A 20,986-nucleotide genomic window follows, 5' to 3' on the forward strand; every position below is an offset into this window, starting at 1 on the left:
TTTAGTGAAAAATACATTACTGGATCCGCAGGACCCCACCAACTACCGCCCAGTCTTGCATCTCGCGTTTTTGGGTAAGATAGTAGAGCGGGCCGTGGCAGACCAGCTCCTAGAATTCTTGGAAGAAACATTGGCCCTTGACTCATGCCAGTCGGGTTTCCGTCCTGGCCATGGGGTGGAGACCTCGCTCATTGCCTTGATGGACAATATCTGGCACCAACTGGACTGGGGTGACTTGACCTGTCAGCCGCATCTGATGTGGTCGATCATGAGTTATTGGCCCACCGCCTCGCTGGGACCGGGATTAGGGGGACTGTGGAATGGCTGGTCTCCTTTCTTTGGAACCAGACACAGAGGGTTGAAGTGGGGGATGAGGTCAGACCCCTGTGGGCTCCTGTGTGGGGTGCTACAGGGGGCGATTTCCCCACACTTTTTAACATCTACATGCCCCCTCTAGCCCAGCTATGGCTGGGTTGTCACCAATATGTGGGTGACACTCAGCTGTCCTACCTGATGGACAGACAGCCGGATTTCCCCCCCCCCCCCCGGGTAGATTTGCCAGTTGTTGGGAAGCAGTCGCTGGGTGGCTCAGGCAGTGTCATCTGAAATTCAACCCCTCCAAGACAGAGGTCCTGTGGCTGGGTAGAAGAGGGCAGGATCAGGAAGCGCAGCTCCCATGCCTGGACAGTGTGCAATTAACACCTGCACTAGCGGTCAAAAATTTTGGAGTGAACTTTGACACCTACCTTTCGATGGAGGCTCAGATCACAAATATAGCCTGAATGGTAATTTTCCATCTTCGCCAAGCACAGCTACTGGCACCCTACCTGTCCTCCAACCACTTGGCCATAGTGACCCATGCAACGGTCACTTCCAGATTAGACTTCTGTAACTCACTCTATGCAGGCCTGCCCTTGGCTTTGACCCACAAACTTCAGCTGGTACAATATGTGGCTGCTAGGGTTCTCACTAAAACAGGGCCCACATTCAGCCGGTGCGCCGTCATGTGCAATGGTTACCAGTCTACTTCCGGGTCAAGTTCAAGATATTGGTATTCACCTTTAAGGCTATATGTGGCCTGGGTCCCTCTTACCTGCGGGACCGCTTGGTAGTTTATTCCCTCCACAGGGCTCTTCATTCTATGGGTATGAATCTACTGGTTGTCCCGAGCCACCGGGACATCCGTCTGGCCTCAACCCAGGCCAGGGTCTTCTCGGTCCTGGCCACAACCTGGTGGAATGAGCTCCTGGATTCCCCTCTATGCCTATTAGACCTGGCTCCTCGCTCCCAGCAGAAGAAGGCTTGGCCCTCTGACTGAATGGGGGAAGGGGATGGGTACTAGAGAAGGTTCAGTAAGAGGTTGCCATCTATTTTGTCTATTTTTCGTAAGGGGTATTTTACAGAGTTTTATTTATTTATTTACTGTTTTTATGTTGTGTAAACAGTCCCGAGTCCACTGGAAGAGCAGTGGTATAAAAATTAAAAAATCAATCAATCAATATATCCATGCAATGGTCACCTCTAGATTGGACTTCTGCAACTCGCTCTACGCTGGCCTTCCCTGGTCCTTGTCCTGGAAACTCCAGCTAGTATAGAACACAGCTGCCACAGTCCTCACAAAAACACCTTGGAGGACTCATATCCAGCTGGTACTGAGGCAGCTGCATTGGTTACCAGTTCTGGCCTGGATCAAAGTTTTGGTTTTAACCTTCAAGGCCATCTGCGGTCTTTGAGTGACCACTTGCCTGCTTATCCCCTCCGTAGAACCCTTTGCTCTGTGGCTGTGAATCTCTTGGAGATTCCTGTCCATAAGGAAGCATGCCTGGCCAGGACAGGGACAGGGCCTTCTCAGTTCTGGCTCCAACCTGGTGCAACGAGCTCCCAGGAGAGTTGAGGGTCCTGATGGCGCTGTCACAGTTCCACAGGACCTGCAAAACAGAGCTCTTCCACCAGGTCTTTGCTTGAGGCCAGTCCTAGTGCTAGGAATTTCATGGCCCCTCCCCACCTCTAGGTCGGCTCAGGGATGGGGATTTTTTAGGCCAAACTTTTGTGGTTGTAGGGGGCTTTAGAGCCATGAGTATAATGGTTTTATATGGGGGTTTGATTTTGTAAGCTGCCGTGAATCTTTGGAAAGCAACAGCCTAATACATAAATATTAATAATAACAACAACAACAACATAAAGCAATCAGAAAGTTCTGCTGTGATTAAATAGATTAATATGCTAAAATAGGACACTTAGGGGGAAAGGGGGCAGGCGATCAAGGGTGCAGAATGGTAGGATTAAAGGGCGCATCAAAAACAAAGGTGCAAGCATGCACCATTTTACAAAAAACACATTTTTTGAAAAAGGAATGGAGTAAAGCACAATAAAAGGCTACTCTGTTGGACTTAGCATGTTGTGAATTTCAATCTAGGAAATAAGGGGAGGAAAACCCAAATGTGGAAATGCTGGAGTTGACTTGTAGCATCCAAAGGAAACCCAAAGCAAGGCTAAAACAAGATGTGTCTCCTAATGTGAAAATAGTCCTGTTGTGCTGTGTATGAGGGAGTCCTAACCATTTGGAGTTTCTGTTCTTAATACTGAAGAACATCACTCTGTTCTCCCCCCCCCCTCCCCGCTTCCCTGAGGACTTTCTACATTTCAGAGCTTCTTGTTGCATCATATCACAGAGCATCATATCACAGAGGAATTTTCCAATCCAGGGCAACCCTCCCCCTCAGTGCTAGCCTACAAAGACTTGTTCCCCATTGGCAACTTTGATACCTTCAGATATCTTCTGAGAAGAAACACATACCCCAATTTTTAAAAGTCCCCTTTTCAACCTCAGTTCCTAAAAGTAGCATTAAACCCCAATCTTTCATTTCAGCCTCTGTCCCTATGCTTGGGAGCAGCTTCTCATCTCCTGTGTCAAATACCTCGTAAGCACGATGCTGGTCAATGACCGTAATAAATAATCAATCAAACCTCTTAAGCATATTCAGTTAAGCTTTCACAGTTGAATAGCCATGTTAGTCTGTAGCAGCAAAAAAGTCATACAGTCATACTTAGTAATGACTTAGGTCCCACTTAAAACAATGAAGGAAGTTAGTTACCATGACATCTTAAGAGTGTCCTATGAACTATGAACAAGTCTCATTGAATTCAGTGGAAAATACTTCTCAATAAATATTGTACTGTCAGTCCCAATGCTTTCAAACTGGGTGAATGAGCCATGACTAACTGTAACTGGATCACAGCCCATGAAAGTACAGATGTGTCTTTTCAGATCCTTCTCAGTCTCTGAATGTGCCCATATAAATTCTGCCAGAAGTTAAACTGGCAACACCGCATGGAAATTCAGGCAGCGATCTTAATCAAGCCATTTAAACAAAGACATTTGCCAGCATTCAAATACAATTTTGCCATTCTTCCTCTATGCACATGTTTCCAAAAGAAATCAAGGTAGATAGTATGCATATATATATATTTACATAAATAATAGTTCTGAAGAAAATGTTAATATTTGCATTGGAAAAAATGAGATGATGGTAAATTATAACTAATAGTGTAATCCCAAAGAATGATCCTTTTCTAAGTCAATTGAAATTAATGTTTTTTAAACATGTAAGTATGTAAGTATGCTTAGGCTTCCACTGTAAACAGTATTTTTTTTAAAGTTATGCACCCCTTCATAACTAACATTTTCTTTATCTTCCTGAAGTAGCTATTCACAAGCAAAAAATAGCCAATAAACCATTTGAAGCAAAAAAAATAATGGTTTTAATGGATAGTTCTATTCAGTAGAAAATTGCCACTTTAAATCTGTTTTTCTCCCCAAACTTAAGCACATCACATTTGGGGAAATGCAAGGCAAAAATAAGGCTTGTGTAATAAATGTTTTGAATGAGATAAGTTCATAACATTTACTGAGAAAGCTATTTAGTGGGAAAACTTCTAAAAATAAGGAAAGAAAGTCAAGCAATCTCTGGTTAAAATCTATTTCAACCTAAATCTTTGTCAGGAATATTTATTTCTTTGCACATCTGTGCTCCCCTAAGAACATATATGTATTGTCTTGGAGCATATGACATTCTCTGGATTGAGCCCAGAAAAAAACTGGGAGCCATATTCAACTGTTGCAATATAGAGGAAATAATCCACTTCAAGTCCCAGTTAATATTCTACCTACCACATTCTGTACCAGTAATATTTTCTGAACCATTTTCAGAGGCAGACTCATATAAAGTGCAGTAGTCAAACCCTGAAGTTACCAAAATGTATCAACAAATTCACTGACTGCCCCAGTATAGGTCAAACAAAGTAATACAATTTCCTGATATGTAAATATGTAGGACAATGTTAGCCTCTTCATAAAATATTGAATATTATTTCAGTAGTATTCACCCCTTGAATTATTTCCATCCATGATTACATGGGGCAATGGTTTTCAAACAGTGACAGAGACAGGGCCACCAGGTACCTGGCTGGAGCAGAAGATCCTTTATCCCTCTGCTCCTATTGCCTGCCACTGCTCTGAGAGGGTTGGGGTAGGGGTTTAAAAAGATGCTGAAACTGGAAATGACAAACAGTTGTTCTAGGAATTGCCTGAAATTCTATGATAAAACCATACAGTTTCCAGTGATTCCTACAGCTACTCTCTGTCACTTTGTTTTTTCTAGCAGAAGTTACATGATGTCATCATTGCAGCCACCTGTATTGCTGTCACCCACCCTCTTGGTGGTCACTGGGCATTATTTGGCAACTCTAGCAGAACACTCTAGAGGGGGGGGGCTAGGGCTCATGGGCAGAGCTATACAGAAAATCCAAGGTTCAATCCTTGGCACCACCAGTTAAAGGATCAGATAGAAGGTGATTATGAGGCCCTGGAGAGCCACTGCCAGTCAGAGCAAACAATACAGACTTTTATAGGCCAATCATTTAACTCAGCAGGAGGATGCTTCTATTGACAACAATGTGGAAAAGGTTCCTTGGACACAAAGTTTTTGAAAACCGATGCATTTGACATTGTATTAATTGTCCCAATAGAATGTATGATTGTGTGCAAAATCATAAATAAGATATTCTCAAGAAAAACAAAGCTTTGATGCTGACATTTAATTATTAAGTTACTTCCACACACAGAGGTCCATGTTAAGGCCTCTCTCTGCCATCATAGCCATATAAGACAATTGTGTGAAAACGCTTTTTTTAAATAGAAGTTACTATCATAACAATCCTGGTTTAGTACTTGTTTTAAAATAAGCATTGAAGTTGCTATATTTAGGGAACAATCTGTTACTGATTTTTAAAGAACTCTCATGTTTCCACTCAATTAAATAAACATATTCCTAGAAGAAACAATGAACCTGCAAAATATATGTGGGGATAAGTTCCAAAATTCCCATTAACATTACTGTGACCTGTCAGTTATTATTTGCAATCCACAACTCTAAAATGCCATACTTAAACTGGCGCGGCAAACTTAAATAAATGGAATGAAGCAGGTTTACATTTTAAAGTGTGCCTGTTTAATGATACTGTCAGACCATAGTTTTCTTATGATTATGAAGAAGTCAGCTATCACGTCGCCATTAAAATAGTATTTTAATATGCAACGTGCTTTGCAAAACTGACTTATATGTCCTATAATCTTGTGAAAGCCACTAACAAATATTCATGTTGTACAGATAGGAAGCTGAGGATAAGAATCAATGACAAACCCAGTAAGCCTGCCCAGTGACCAAGCAGAGGTCATAACCTAGGTTATCCTCTGCCACATAACTGTTGGAAACACTGTGTTCTTTCATATTTGCATTCAGTGCAGGTCCAGTGTTATAAAACAAAGACAGATCCAAAATTGTTCATTTAAGGATACACTTGCTATTTGCCCACTCAGAGGCTAAACTTTGTTCTCAACCTCAAAATTCTGGGGAGCAGAAGAAAAATGGCACTCAACGCTTGACAATTTTACTGAGGCCCAGTGGGGGGGGGGGTAGTTTACTCCTCTACTCTCAACCACTGCCCTAACGCTCTCTGATCGCTATGGTAATGTTTAAACATCCCTTCAAAATAAGATACAGACACGCCACAACAATGAACATAAGGAACATTTTATTTCATGGAAATTTTAACTCATGACAATGACAAATCAATGGGAACCCTGAGCTTTTTTCTCTGCAACGAGATAGTCCCATCTGGGGCTGTATCACTCAATCATTGGTCCATCTACACTAGGTCCCAATCTTGTTGTTTTAAGCACAATTCAAGGTGTTGGTGCTGACCTTTAAAGTCCTATATGGATTGGAACCAACATCCCTGAAGGGCCTCCTTCTCCCTTATAAACCTACCTAACCACCACAATAATCTTCCAAGGTCTTGTTTGGCATATGCCCCCATATTCTGAGATTACACAGGTAGCAACCTGGGAGAAGTCCTTCTCTATCGTTGCTCCAAGATTCTAGAATACTCTTTCAAGAAAGACTTGTCTGTCCTCTTCTTCTGCAATCTTCCTCTAGAATGTGAAGACTTTTGTTTCATCCTATAGTCCTTCAGTCATCCATCCCTTCGTAGGGATGTTATTTATTTATTTAGATTTTTATACTGTCCTTCCATATGGCTCTGGGCAGTTTACATAAAACATCATGAGGTAATTACATGGAACATAACAATCATAACATATAACATATCAACTAGGATATTTCAACAAAACATTGGTCAACAAATATAGCAACTTTAATGGAACCCTTAGGTAGGTCATATTTAGTCGTGTAAGGGGGTGTCAGGGGGACCAGCGGATGTTGTTGGGTCAGTCGGCCTCAAGCAAATGCCTGGTGGAGGTGCTCTCTTTTGCACGCCCTGTGAAATTGTGGGACCCTTGCCGATGCCGAACTAGGAGCTCATGACTGACTGTGTCAAATGCTGCTGAGAGGCCTAATAGTACCAGCAACACTGACCCACCTTGGTCCAGCTGCTGGCAGAGGTCATCCGTCAGGGCAGCTAGTGCTGTCTCTACCCCATGGCCTGGCTGGAAACCAGACTGAAGTGGGTCAAGGGCTGAATTTTCCTCTAGGAATAATGATATTTGGTCCACAGCAGCCTTTTCAACCCCCTTCAAGGATCGCTGCCTTGTTGTGGCAAGGGGGCTTGCGTAGTTCAGTGAAGCTATACCGTGCAGGGCCACCCAAGACGGACAGGTCATAGCTGAGAGCTCTGACAAAAGGTGATCCACTGGAGAAGGAAATGGCCAACCACTCCAGTATCTTTGCCATGAAAATATGGACAGTTCCAAAAGGCAAAACGTTATGACGCCGGATGATGAGCCCCTCAGGTCGGAAGGTGTCCAATATGCTACTGGGGATGAGCAGACGGCTAGTACGAGTAGCGCCAGAATGAATGAAGCGACTGGGCCAAAGCCGAAAGGACGCTCAGTTGTGGAAGTAACTGGTGGCGAAAAGACAGTCCGATGCTGTAAAGATTTTTATTCCATAGGAACCTGGAACGTCAGATCCATGAATCAAGGCAAGCTGGATGTGGTTAAACAAGAAATGACAAGACTGAACATCGACATTTTAGGAATCAGTGAACTAAAAAGGACAGGAATGGGTGAATTTAATTCAGATGACCATCAGGTATACTACTGTGGACAAGAATCTTGCAGAAGAAATGGAGTAGCCTTCATAATCAATAAGAGAGTAGGAAAAGCAGTCTTGGGATACAATCCCCAAAATGACAGAATGATCTCAGTTCGAATCCAAGGCAAACCATTCAACATCACAGTGATCCAGGTCTATGCCCCAACCACTGCTGCTGAAGAGGATGAAGTTGATCAGTTCTATGAAGCCTTACAACACCTAGAAGCAACGCCAAAAAATGATGTGCTTATCATCATGGGGGATTGGAATGCTAAAGTAGGAAGCCAAAAGATAACCGGGATAACAGGCAGGTTTGGCCTTGGAGTACAAAATGAAGCAGGGTACAGGCTGGTAGAATTTTATCAAGAGAATACAATGGTCATAGCAAACACTCTTTTCCAACAACCCAAGAGACGACTCTACACATGGACATCACCAGACGGTCAACACAGAAATCAGATTGACTATGTGCTCTGCAGCCAAAGATGGAAAAGTTCTATCCAGTCAATAAAAACAAGACCAGGAGCTGATTGTGGTTCAGATCATGAGCTTCTTGTTGCAAAATTTAGGCTTAAATTGAAGAAAGCAGGGAAAACCACTAGGCCACTCAGGTATGAACTAAATCATATCCCCGGCAAATACACAGTAGAGGTGACAAATAGATTTAAGGAATTAGATCTGATAGACCGAGTGCCTGAAGAACTATGGACGGAGGTTCGCGACACTGTCCAAGAGGAAGCAATTAAAACCATCCCAAAGAAAAAGAAATGCAAGAAATCAAAATGGCTGTCTGAGGAAGCTTTACAAATAGCTAAGGAGAGAAGGGAAGTGAAAGGCAAGGGAGAAAGAGAAAGATACACCCAATTGAATGCAGAATTCCAGAGAAAAGCTAGAAGATATCAGAATGCCTTCTTAAATGAACAGTGCAAACAAATAGAAGAAAACAATAGAATGGGGAGTACCAGAGATCTTTTCAAGAAAATTGGAGATATGAAGAGAACGTTTCATGCAAAGATGGGTATGATAAGGGACCAAAATGGTAGGGACCTCACAGAAGCAGAAGAGATTAAACAAAGGTGGCAAAATTATACAGAACAACTATACAAGAGCGAGCTTAACATCCCTGATGACCACAATGGGGTAGTTACTGACCTGGAGCCAGACATCCTGGAATGTGAAGTCAAATGGGCCTTAGGAAGTCTGAGCAACAATAAAGCTAGTGGTGGTGACAGCATTCCAGTTGAACTATTCAAAATCTTAAAGGACGATGCAGTAAAAGTGCTACACTCAATATGCCAGCAAATTTGGAAAACTCAACAATGGCCACAGGATTGGAAAAGGTCAGTTTACATTCCAATCCCAAAGAAGGGCAATGCCAAAGAATGTTCAAACTACCGCACCATTGCACTAATTTCTCATGCTAGCAAAGTTATGCTCAAAATCCTACAAACTAGGCTCCAGCAATATGTGGACCGAGAACTTCCAGAAGTACAGGCAGGATTTCGAAGAGGCAGAGGAACTAGAGATCAAATTGCCAACATACGCTGGATCATGGAGAAAGCTAGGGAGTAACAGAAGAATGTCTACTTCTGCTTCATTTACTATGCTAAAGCCTTTGATTGTGTGGAGCACAACAAATTGTGGCAAGTTCTTAAAGAGATGGGAATACCAGAGCATCTTATTTGTCTCTTGAGAAATTTATATGCAGGTCAAGAAGCAACAGTGAGAACTGAACATGGAATCACTAACTGGTTCAAAATTGAGAAAGGAGTTTGGCAAGGCTGTATACTGTCGCCTTGCCTATTTAAACTTGTATGCAGAGCACATCATGAGAAATGCGGGATTAGAGGAGTCATAAATTGGGATCAAGATTGCAGGGAGAGAGACTGACCTAATATCATTTAAGATAATAACAGAATGTATTCCTATAACAGATCATACTCTCATATGTATTAACAATCACTTGGCTAAGAAAAATGGTAAAAACTTCTAGATTAGGAATAATATGTGATGGGAACTAAATATCTATGTTAAAAGAGATGGCAAACCATATCAACTGGTCGCCTTTTCTTTACAACTTCTCTGTAAATGCTTTATATAATAATAAACAATAAAATTATTATAAAAAAAAGATTGCAGGGAGAAATATCAACAACCTCAGATATGCAGATGATACCACTCTAATGGCAGAAAGTGAAGAGGAACTAAAGAGCCTGTTGATGCGGGTGAAGGAGAAGAGTGCAAAAGTTTATTTATTATTTATTTATTTATTTATCATACTTTTATACCGCCCTCCCCGGAGGCTCAGGGCGGTTTACATTATAACAGAGAACCATACATAAAACAGTCTGTAGAACATGTACACCAATAACCAAGTTGGCTTGAAACTCAACATCAAGAAAACAAAGATCATGGCATCCGGCCCTCTCAATTCCTGGCAAATAGATGGGGAAGAAATGGAGATAGTGACAGATTTTATTTTCCTGGGCTCCAAGATCACTGCAGATGGGGACTGCAGCAAAGAAATTAAAAGACGCTTGCTCCTGGGGAGGAAAGCTATGGCAAATCTAGACAGCATCCTAAAAAGCAGAGACATCATCCTGCCAACAAAAGTGCGTTTAGTCAAGGCTATGGTCTTCCCAGTTGCAATATATGGCTGCGAAAGTTGGACCATAAGGAAGGCCGAGCGTCAAAGAATTGAGGCTTTTGAACTCTGGTGCTGGAGAAGACTCTTGCGAGTGCCTTGGACTGCAAGGCGAACAAACCGGTCAGTCCTTGAGGAGATCAGCCCTGACTGCTCTTTAGAAGGCCAGATCCTGAAGATGAAACTCAAATACTTTGGCCACCTCATGAGAAGGAAGGACTCCCTGGAGAAGAGCCTAATGCTGGGAGCGATCGAGGGCAAAAGAAGGGGACGACAGAGAATGAGGTGGCTGGATGGAGTCACTGAAGCAGTAGGTGCAAACTTAAATGGACTCCGGGGAATGGTAGAGGACAGGAAGGCCTGGAGGATCATTGTCCATGGGGTCGCGATGGGTCGGACATGACTTCGCACCTAACAACAACAACAAGCCTTTTCAACCAACTTCCTCAGAAACGCTAAGTGCGAGACGGGGCTCATGTGGATCTAGGGATGCTTTTTTTTTTTAGCAACGGATGTACCAATGTATCTTTTATTCCTTCCGGGAATTCTCCTGTTGCAAGAAAGAGATTGATTATTTCCTAGAGGGGGGCCCCTATTCTCATATCTGTTGTTTTTAGGAGCCACGATGGACATGGGTCTAGTGGGCAAGTGGTTGGTCTTGTTGCTGCTAGCATCCTGCCCATTTCATTTAGTGAGAGTCATCTGATGTAACTCAGTGTTCTCTCCAAAGACGGCCTCTAATTTGCTTTCTGCGTCCAAAGTTGGAGGGAAGTCATGTTGGAGAGTTGAGATTTTGTCAGCAAAGTGGCTCGCAAATGCCTCACTGCTAGTATCCAATTGGCTACTGTTTTGGTGCCCTTCATAGCAGGCGGTGAAGGATCAGACTACCCTAATTAATTGTGCTGGGCATGAGTATGTAGACGTGATGCATGTCAAGTGCATTTTACTGACTTCACCGCCATCACATAGGCTCTTAACTGTATTCTATAAGATATTCTCAGTTTTTCATCATAGGCCTTCCCTCCAAACTTGCTCTAGTCATCTCAGTTCCACTTCTTCCTGTGGAGCTCCTCAGTATACCCAGAGGCCCACTTGAGACAGGGGCAGAGAGTATGTCTGGGAGCTGTCTCATCGATGGCAGCCAGCATTCTGTCATGCCAGCTGCTGACCAGTGCCGGGAGGCATTGTGTAAACACAGAGCATTTAGGAATCCAGTTGGATCCATAAGTCTCCAAGGGCAAACTGAAATCTGCTCGGCACCCAACTGAGGGGGAAGTGGCTACCTAAGCCTGGTCTTCAGTGTATAGTGGTCTGGCCATGGCACGGCAGTAGTAGTGACCACCCTGCACCGAAAATTAGGTCCAGGGTGTGGCTTGCCTGGTGGGTAGGGCCAACAACAAATTGCAAGAGCCCTAGTTTCTCCATGGCTGACACCAGATCCAGCCCATTTCTGGAGGATGGAATTCTGTATGGATGTTAAAGTTCCCCAGAATTAATCGTCTAGGGCAGTGGTCCCCAATGGGCCGCAGCTCCTTCTCCCCACCCCCCCGCAATGAGGAACTTCCCAGGCCGCAAGCAAATCGGCTGCCGATTAGTGGTCGATTAGCTTGCGGCCCAGCAAGCTTCTTTTTGCGTGAGGGGAGAGACCAGTCCGTGCATGCTCATTTGCGCCGTGCGCGACTGCAAATGCGCATGTGCGGCCAAAGCGCCATGCATGCATGTTTGCCGCCACGCCTGGTGCAAACATGCATGCACGCAACTGCTGCGCGTGTGTGAAACTGCCACTCATGTGCGTTTGCAGCCGCGCATGGCGCAAACGCGCATGCACGGACCAGCCAACCTCTTCCCACCACTGTACCTGCCTCTTCACCTTATTAGTGGGATCCCTGACCCAATTGTGTCCCCCCTCATTGTTGTTTTACTCTTAGATGAGCCCGATGGCTGATGATCGATCATTTTGATGTTTTTATTCCTGCTTGATAATAGGAGAATCACTCTTGGTTACCTAATTAATTATTTCTAGGGTATTTGTACCCTGGTTCTTACTTTAATTACTTTGGCATTGTTTGGTTGGGTTTGTTGGTTTTGGTTTGGATGGGTGTTTAGTTCCAGAGGGATGGCCATGATAATCTACTGTGACATCCCAGGGCTACCCAGTCTGGTGTTTTCTTATTGGTTAATATGACTTGTGCATTGTTGTTCTGGTTCCTGTTCTGGTGGTGGTGGAGGGGGTTGTTTTTTCAGGCTCAATTACATTCTAGAGGTTGGGTAGACAGATGTGGGGTTGTGGTTCTGTTGAGTGGGTTGTTGGGATGATTGTTAGTTAGGATAATTAATTAACTGGTAGTTGGGTTGTGTTGATTGGGTTGTTGGGATGATCATTAGAGTAGGATAATTAATTAATTACCAACCACCAGATAGTGGTTAGAGATCTGGGATTTCAGCTGATCTCCAAGTGACAGATCAGTAGGAATGGTCACAATCTAGCTGGCAGACTAAAGTTTGTCACAAATTTCTGCTGATTCAGTTTCTGTTCATTAAAAATGGCTGAGCAGCAGGGATCTCCCTACTATTCAGCTGTTTGGAAATACCAGTTTCCTGTTCCCTATGGCTTTTTGGAGAAAGCTGGATTTAAATGACTCGGAGCCATTTGAACTAAACCAACAGTTCCCCACCACTCCACTTTTTAAAATTATGAGTACAAATAGCAATAAACCTCTGCTTTCTGCTCTTCTCAACCTGCCATGAATATTGAAAATATTCATAGAAGTTTATGATGGTTCTTCAGTTCATTATCAACAAACCAGCCAAAATTTACGACTAATTTTAGTCCATCAGCTAGTTTGTGCCCATGCGTATTTCCCATAAATTGTTGGCATGCCATATACAGTTGCCTTTTTAGGCCAAGTTACTGGAGTTCCAATTATGGAATTTTAACTTCACATGTACTATGGCCTCAGGTGCCTGGCTTAGGGAGCAGTTACACTTCTCAACCCATGGTTAACACGTGGACTAGTAATAATCAACATAAACATCAGTACAGCTTGCAGGTGCCAACTGCATAAAGTCAGAGGATTAAATTTATATGGCAAACTAAGGTGAAGTCTGTACAAACAACGTCTAACATTTTTTACAGAAGACTTATAATTTCCATGTTATTTTTCAAATGTTTAGATATAATACTTTTATTTTATTGTTTAGATTATTTTAATCTACTATGCTTTTAATTTCGATTTTATACACTCCTCTTCTATCTTTGGCAAGGAGCTGTGGCCATAAATTAATAGTGAGAGGCAAAGTTTCAAATTTATAAATCCTTTTTCTATTTACTTTACTGAGCCTTTGAGAAATAAGCATGACATAATGTACAAGGTCGCTTTTGCAACAGTTATTTTCAGTAGGAAAAAAGTTGTGTTTGAAGATGGTTTGGAAGCTTAAGTTAGTAGTATCCAGTAAGCTCTATCAACTACACCAGGGGTCCCCAACCTTTTGGCACATGGGAGCCACATTAGCTTGCCCAGTGCCACATCTTAAACCAAAATGTAACAAAATTATTAACCTACTTATTTAGATCTAAAGTAAACATTCAAAGGTAAGTGAAGTGATGCAATCCATTTTGAAACAATATTTTACTGTAGAATCCTTTTATTTAGAAACACACGATTTCTTAGTGTGATTGTTGTGGCTGTTTTCTGTTAGCCAAGGCATTGATGGTTTGTGACAGGCACTCTTAAAATGTCATGTAAATGCTGATCTGTAAGCCTTGACCAACACTTTGATTTCACCATTTTCATATTGGAAAAAGTTTATTCATAGATGAATGTGGTACCAAAGACTGTGAACATGCCTGCAGCAAATTTCTTTAGGTTGGTAAATATATTAGGTAGACCAAAATAGAAATCTAACAGGCTATTTTCTTTGTAAACTGGCTTGAAAAGCAATTAGTTCAATTTGAAAAAAGTTACTTCCATCTCCTGGTGCTACTTCAAATGGATTCTGAAACATTCTTATTTCCTTTCCAAGCTTATGGCAATCAGTGAAACTGTTCTGAAATTCCAACTGCAATAGGTTCAGTGCTTTGATGCAGTGGTCCCCAACCTGCGGTCCGCGGCCCGGTGCCGGGCCGCGAAGGCCAGGGCGCCGGGCCGCCGTTCCCTCTCCCCTCCCCCCCCCGCAGTAAAAAACTTCCCAGGTCGCAAACTTGCGGCCCAGGAAGCTTCTTACTGCGGGAGGGGGGGAGAGGGAATCAGGGCCGTGCATCGTGCATGCGCAGCCGAAATCGCACATGCGCGGCACTTTCACGCATGCACGCATACGCGAGAGTGCAGCGCACGCGCGATTGCGGGCACGCAGCGTGCGGGCGCACTGCGCGGGCGCGCAGCGTGCATGCGCACTGCGCGGGCGCGCAGGCTTGCATGCACAATGCGTGGGCTCACTTGCACGATGCGTGGGCGGGGCAATTGCCCTACCGGTCCCCAGCCAAAAAAAGGTTGGGGACCACTGCATTGATGTGTCTTTCAACACTGAATTGTAAATTCCCATCCTTGTCAAATTTTAGTCTATTGCAGTATGAGACTTTCCCCTGCAACCTTAGATTCAGTGTGTTCAGATGCTCTGTGATATCCATTAAGAAAACCAAATCAAAAATCCATTCAGGTTCAGAAAGTGCTTCTTGACCTTTTCCTATCTCCTTAAGAAAGACATCAATTTCATGATGAAAACTGAAAAAACATTTTAGGACTTGGCCTCTGCTAAGCCACCTGACTTCCGCATAGGACAGTACAGCCCCATATTCTGCATCTGTGTCTGAGAGAAAATTTTGAAACTGATGATGAGCAAGGCCATGATGCCTGATATAATTAATGCTGGATCCAACAATACGCATCACGCTTTCCCACTGAATAATCTTACTACACGCTTATAGCGATGCAGTGAAATTCCATGGGAAGTGTACCATTTAATTTCAATATCTCTTCATTGATTTTTGCAACTACACCAGTTTTACTTCCCACGACATTTCTTGTACCATCAGTTGAGATGCATTTCAATTTATCCCAACTCAGACCATGATTTTCTACTGATTTACACACCTTCAAGAATGCTTTCTGCAGTTGTGGTGCCTTTAAAACTCTGCAGTGCACACAACTGTTCTGTAATTCTGAAGTTAGTAGTTTAGTTGTGTCTATAATATAATTGCTCTGATCTAATGTCAAAGAAAAAAAACTTTCTGCTTGACAACCAGTAATATATGCAGCTCTTCTCCTAGTTCTTCAACACGCTTGCAGATTGTAGATGCAGATAAACTGACACAACACAGGATACCTTCTCAGGGCACATTTCCTTCATTTAACTTTAACCATGCACTAACAAATTCACCATCAGAGAATGGTCAGCCACTCTCAGCCATACTTTTAGCAACATGATTACTGGCCCTCACATTAGACAGGTTTTTGCTGCAAAAACACTGAATTTTTAGAGAGTTTATTGTGTTTTCTTGCACCTCTCCTTGATATATTGAATAGCTCTTGTGACAGGATTCAAAGTGTCTTTTAATATTGTACTCCTTTAATACTGAGACACTTTCAAGACATATCAGGCAAACTGCTTTATCCTTGTTTTAAACAAAGTGCTCAGTCCATTTGTCATTAAAGACATGGTGCTCATCTTCAATTGTTTGTTTCTTTGTCACTAAAGGCATGGTGCTCAACTTCAATTGTTTGTTTCTTTGAAACAGAACTTCCTTTTGCAGACATCTTACAGGGTTTTAGCAGAGCCGCAGTTGCAGTGTTTCAATGTTATCCTTGTATAAATAGGCCAGATTCATAATCCATTTTTTAAAAATTTTTCCTAGCCTGAGTATATAGCCCAGTGCTTCTGAGAACTGTAGTGGATGGGGAGGAGTGGGCAGAGTTCTCTTCTCAGCAATGGTCAAATCGAAAATCCCCAGCTAATAGCAGCTAGAATAGAGTGGATTTAGTGGAAACGGGAGGAGTTAGGCTCCTAAAATAATATTACTCATATTTTTATTTATTCAAAGATAGCTTAGCTGTACCAAGGCTAGCAAGCAAGATGTGTTCATATAAATTAAAATACTGATTTCTAATATTAATCTCAACTGACCTAGATCACCTTCATTGCTCTGAAAAACACTAGAACCATATTAAACTGTTGCTTTCAGTATACACTCAGCAGCAGATCAATACTCTTGTTGAACTGAAGTTGTATGTTTCAAATGTATGACCAAATGTACACTTGCCACTTAAAGCACTTTTCAGCCCCTCTGCCAAGGCAAAAGTACAAAAATGACAAACAGAAAGACAGCTGTATATGCAGTGATATCCAAGTTCTGAAATGTGAAACACAGAAAGCAGTGTTTGTATCACCTTTTTAACCCATATAAGAGAAAGTTGATTTACAATTACATTTTAACCTACCAGGGTTTTATAGTGCATATGCACTTTCATTCTCAAGCTAACTGAGGAAAGTTTTTAAGGTCTCCATAATGGCATACAAGAAAGTTAAATATTTTGCCAAACTTCAGCCTGGAACAATTTATTGCTAAGTTAGAAACTACTGGAAAACAGTGGTTATAATGGAAATACTGACAGGTCTTATATATTTAGTATCTTAGTAAGCCAACTACCCTATCAGAGTCTAGTTTATATGCCAATAGTGAGTTCTTCCAAAGAAAAAAATTCATGATAGAAGCTTAGCTGTACCAAGGCTAGCAAGGGAGATGTGTTCATATGAATTAAAAACAACTGAAGCACAAAAACAATATTCATATAATAAACTAAAATACTAAAGCACAAAAACAATGTTCAAAAAGACAGAAAACTTACTTTCTGTGATACAAGCAAAAATCAACACATCTAATGCTCTGTCACATTGATCTACCTTGACTATTGCTGTAATGGTCATACAGGCTGCCTGCTGCAACACTATAATCACCATCCATACTGCTCAAACATACAGCTTCAGGTCTGTCACTGTATGCCTTCAAATAAAAAAAATGAAAAGAGCTGCATGATGCTAAATCATTCATTGTACCAGATGATGTTGCTAAGCTAAAGATGTTTCCAACATTCAGACAGAACTTTCCACTTACTTTTCATTGTATACAGCAGTTATTTATTTGAGCTGCATAAATCAGTAACCTACAAGCTTACCAAATTTCTTTCCACAATTATTTTCTTCTACGAGCTGGCTTGGAATATTTACCTTGAAGACAACTTGAGACTCCAGCACACAGCACACAGAACAACTCTTTTTGTACAGCAGCTGTTAAAATCCAAATACAGCCCAGCTTTTTAATGGATTTCTAAATATCTAAACCCAACTTGTGTATTTATATGTACATTGCAGCACTGCAAATCCTGACCCACCAAGCCAAATAGAATTCACCCACGTGGGGTGGCATACTGTGGGCAGATAATCCACTATTGTTGCCATATTAGGGCTGCAATATTCCCAAGGTTGCAAGGTACCTGGTAACGCAAAGCAGGTCACATTATTGACCAAATGCTGACAAGTTCTTATGTGATATTACCATCTGCATGTCCTCCATGCATGAAATGGATATCGTAAAATAGATCAAATACCACTCCCCCTCAAAAAAAAGGCCAGACCTGGGTAATAATGGATTGTATCCTTAAAGTGAGGAAACTGCTAGGAGACCCTGAAGAACATAATTGGCACACAAACATATAAAAATTAGATACTGTAAAGAAAGGTTCCTAACACACATATGAAAAGATGTATTAGTGAAATATTATATATCAGGCTCAGTTGTTAGCAAAATCCATGTATACACATCCATGGAACAGAATGTAATATACATAGTCAAATAAGACAATTACTAGCTTTTAATTTCTTCCATTTTCCATGTGAATATGTGATTGCCTTATACTGAGTGATGCCATTGGTTTATTACAGTTAATACTGTCTACTACTGCTGGCAACAGCTCTCCAGACAGAGCTGCATACAGTACAGTAGTTAGGATCCCCACTGTGAAGTTCAGTGGATAGTATATCTAGGGTATGCTTCGCGCCTACCGATTGGGCCCCCCGATTATCATTCCAGAGGAAGGGGCCTATGGGCACCCTTCCTCATCACGGATGGGGCCCACCTTTGGTGCCCTTAACAAAATATATTATCCGCTCCGCTAGGAGCGGTTAAAGATAAAATGGAAAAGGGAAGAATGATGCTGGATGCTCTTTTGTGTCCCCACATCACCTATTCCCTTTTAAGTGCAGGTGCCAAGGATTAAACCAGGGACCTTCTGCATTCAAAATAGATGCTCTACTACTGAGCCACATACTTCCCCAGTTTTACAACTTATTTCAGTTCGTATTCTTTCTTGATGTTAGTCTGTCACATTAATGATTATCCTGTAGTGCTGCCAGAAGTTTTTCCTGGTAGCACTTTCCTGGATATACACTTGTGTGCTTCACTTGCTTCTTTTTGAAAGCAAAAGAAATCTTTATTCCAATCATCTTTGGAGAATACTTTTTGAAAGACAAAATAAACTCAACTTAAAAAAAACTTTAAAAAATTAAGCAGTAGCAGAACTGTGTAACACCTTGGGAAAATTTGATGAAAGTAGGTATAGAAATAATGTAAAGGTAAAGGTATCCCCTGTGTAAGCACTGAGTCACGTCTGACCCTTGGGGTGACGCCCTTTAGCGTTTTCATGGCAGACTCAATACAGGGTGGTTTGCCAGTGCCTTCCCCAGTCATTACCGTTTACCCCCCAGCAAGCTGGGTACTCATTTTACTGACCTCAGAAGGATGGAAGGCTGAGTCAACCTTGAGCCGGCTGCTGGAATTGAACTCCCAGCCTCATGGGCAAAGCTTTCAGGCGGGTGCCTTACCACTCTGCACCACAAGAGGCTCTTAGAAATAATGTAAGTAACTATATAATAAACTGAGAAAGGTTCAGTTCTGGCATCTGACACCTAAACACATCAATTGAATTATCTGCTGCAATGTCAAGCTTTATGTATACCCTAGTCTCTAAGACTAAAGTTGCAAGCCTATCCACACTAACATTAAAATTAACCCCACTACACTTTGAGTGAGTTAATTCTAAGTAGCACAGAATCAGCCAGCATATCATCAAGGAATTTTTCCAGATTTGACCCTTAAATGGTGTTTTGCGAGCTTCCTAATTGCACTCTTTGTTAGCATAATATTTAAAGCCATGAACGAATATAATTTTAAATGCAATTTCTTCAAAAGAAGTATATAATAACTCAGTTAATCATTTAGTTTAGAACCCAAATGAATAAAACGAGCACTTCCACACTCCTCTGCACCACAAACACCTTATATGCATTAACATAAAGAAAACACGGTTAAATGGGGAAAGCGCTGCCCTTACCTTCTTCATTCAAAAGCCAAGGCAGAGAAGTGAAGTCTGACACATAGCCACAAGTGCTGCCTTCAAAGGCACAAGAGCCAGCGGAGAGTTCAACGGTCCCACCAAACTGCAGAGCTGAAGAGGACAAAGCTAGCTCAGTTCATAACAGGCACGGAGCAAACCGGGAATGAAAGGCACAGTGTCACACTAATATGCTTTTCAGGAAAGCAGCCCTCGGGTTCATAAGAGGCGCTCATACAATCGGCGCCCACGGCGGGAACCTGTTGCAGTTCGCCTCGTTTTGTTAATTTGAAAGTTACCTCCCTAAACCGGAGGAAGATTCTAGCGGTGCTGCTTCCAATTTAAACAACCCAGATCCACACGGAAGGGAACAACTGAGCTGGCTCCCCCGTCCCTCCTGCCCTCTTACCTTGCACGGTGAAGAGACACAGCAAGATCATAGTGCAGTGGGAAACAAGGAACCTCTCCGGCGCGGAGATAATGGGTGCGGGCGGGAAGGGGCACAGAGCGGCCCCGAGGGGGAGTGAAGCTGCTTTGTCAAGAAGTATGCGCAATATAAATGAGAGAGCTGCTGGCGGGCCCGGACACTCAAGGGGAAACGGCAACAGTTAACACGACAGCGAGAGAACGGGAGGGAGTGAGGGCTGAGCTCGGAGAGGCTGAAGGCAGCTTGCCAGCCACACAGCTGGTCCGAGGCTCGGGTGGGAGGGAGGGAGGAAGGAAGGAGGGGCTCTTCGGCGGTTTTCCTCGGGCAGACATTCACCGAAGGAAGCCCCGCGGCCGCCAAGGAGTGACCTTTTTCTTCCTCCCTCAGACGGCTACTGGCAGCTACAGAATGAGGGAGGAGTGGGATTCCTCTCAGTGCCCCATCGAGAAAGGCTGAAGGGAAGCGCTTGCTGAGAATTCGCGTACAGCCGGGGATGAGAGTGGTTTACTGTTCATGTCCTACGGGTTTGGCCAGACCGCAACTGCTTAGTTAGTACAATCAATGTGCAGTCAGTTGCGGTATTCTTTTGTTTCAAGGGATCCAGACATACTTCTTGCAGGCAACACTGTTGTTGCTGGTTTATATCACCCTGTCCAGGTGATATAATCGGATCCAGCTGACACTATTCTCCACAGTGTGGGAAATGCGATTCACTCCACCCGCTCTCCTAGTCCCCCTCCTGTTGTGATAGCATAGTGGGAAATGATTATTTATTTGGTATATGTTTGTCCCATCATTTCCCCAAGAAGCTTCACCTGCCACCCTCTCTCCATTTTATACGTGCAACAACCCTATGCAGTAGGTTACTCTAACCCAGTGGTCTCCAACCCCCGGTCTGGGTACCGGTCCATGGATCACT

At 42.7% G+C, this 20,986-nt stretch overlaps 1 protein-coding gene across 2 annotated transcripts in view; it reads right to left on the reverse strand.

The window, feature by feature from the left end:
- MAMDC2 (MAM domain containing 2) overlaps positions 1-20,403 on the reverse strand; it is a 53,712-nt gene extending 33,309 nt beyond the window's left edge. The window contains exons 1-2 of one of the 2 annotated variants that reach the window (XM_077344828.1): positions 20,050-20,396; positions 19,641-19,754 (exon numbers count right to left, since the gene is read on the reverse strand). In XM_077344828.1, the coding sequence (XP_077200943.1) occupies positions 19,641-19,754; positions 20,050-20,080 (145 nt within the window). In that variant the 5' untranslated portion in view covers positions 20,081-20,396. Of the gene's footprint in view, positions 1-19,640; positions 19,755-20,049 lie in introns of both variants that reach the window. The other variant, XM_077344829.1, reaches the window with a different exon arrangement.
- Between the last annotated feature and the right edge of the window lie 583 nt (positions 20,404-20,986).

The sequence above is a fragment of the Paroedura picta genome, chromosome 7 (assembly GCF_049243985.1).
Source record: "Paroedura picta isolate Pp20150507F chromosome 7, Ppicta_v3.0, whole genome shotgun sequence".
Classification (NCBI taxonomy): domain Eukaryota; kingdom Metazoa; phylum Chordata; class Lepidosauria; order Squamata; family Gekkonidae; genus Paroedura; species Paroedura picta.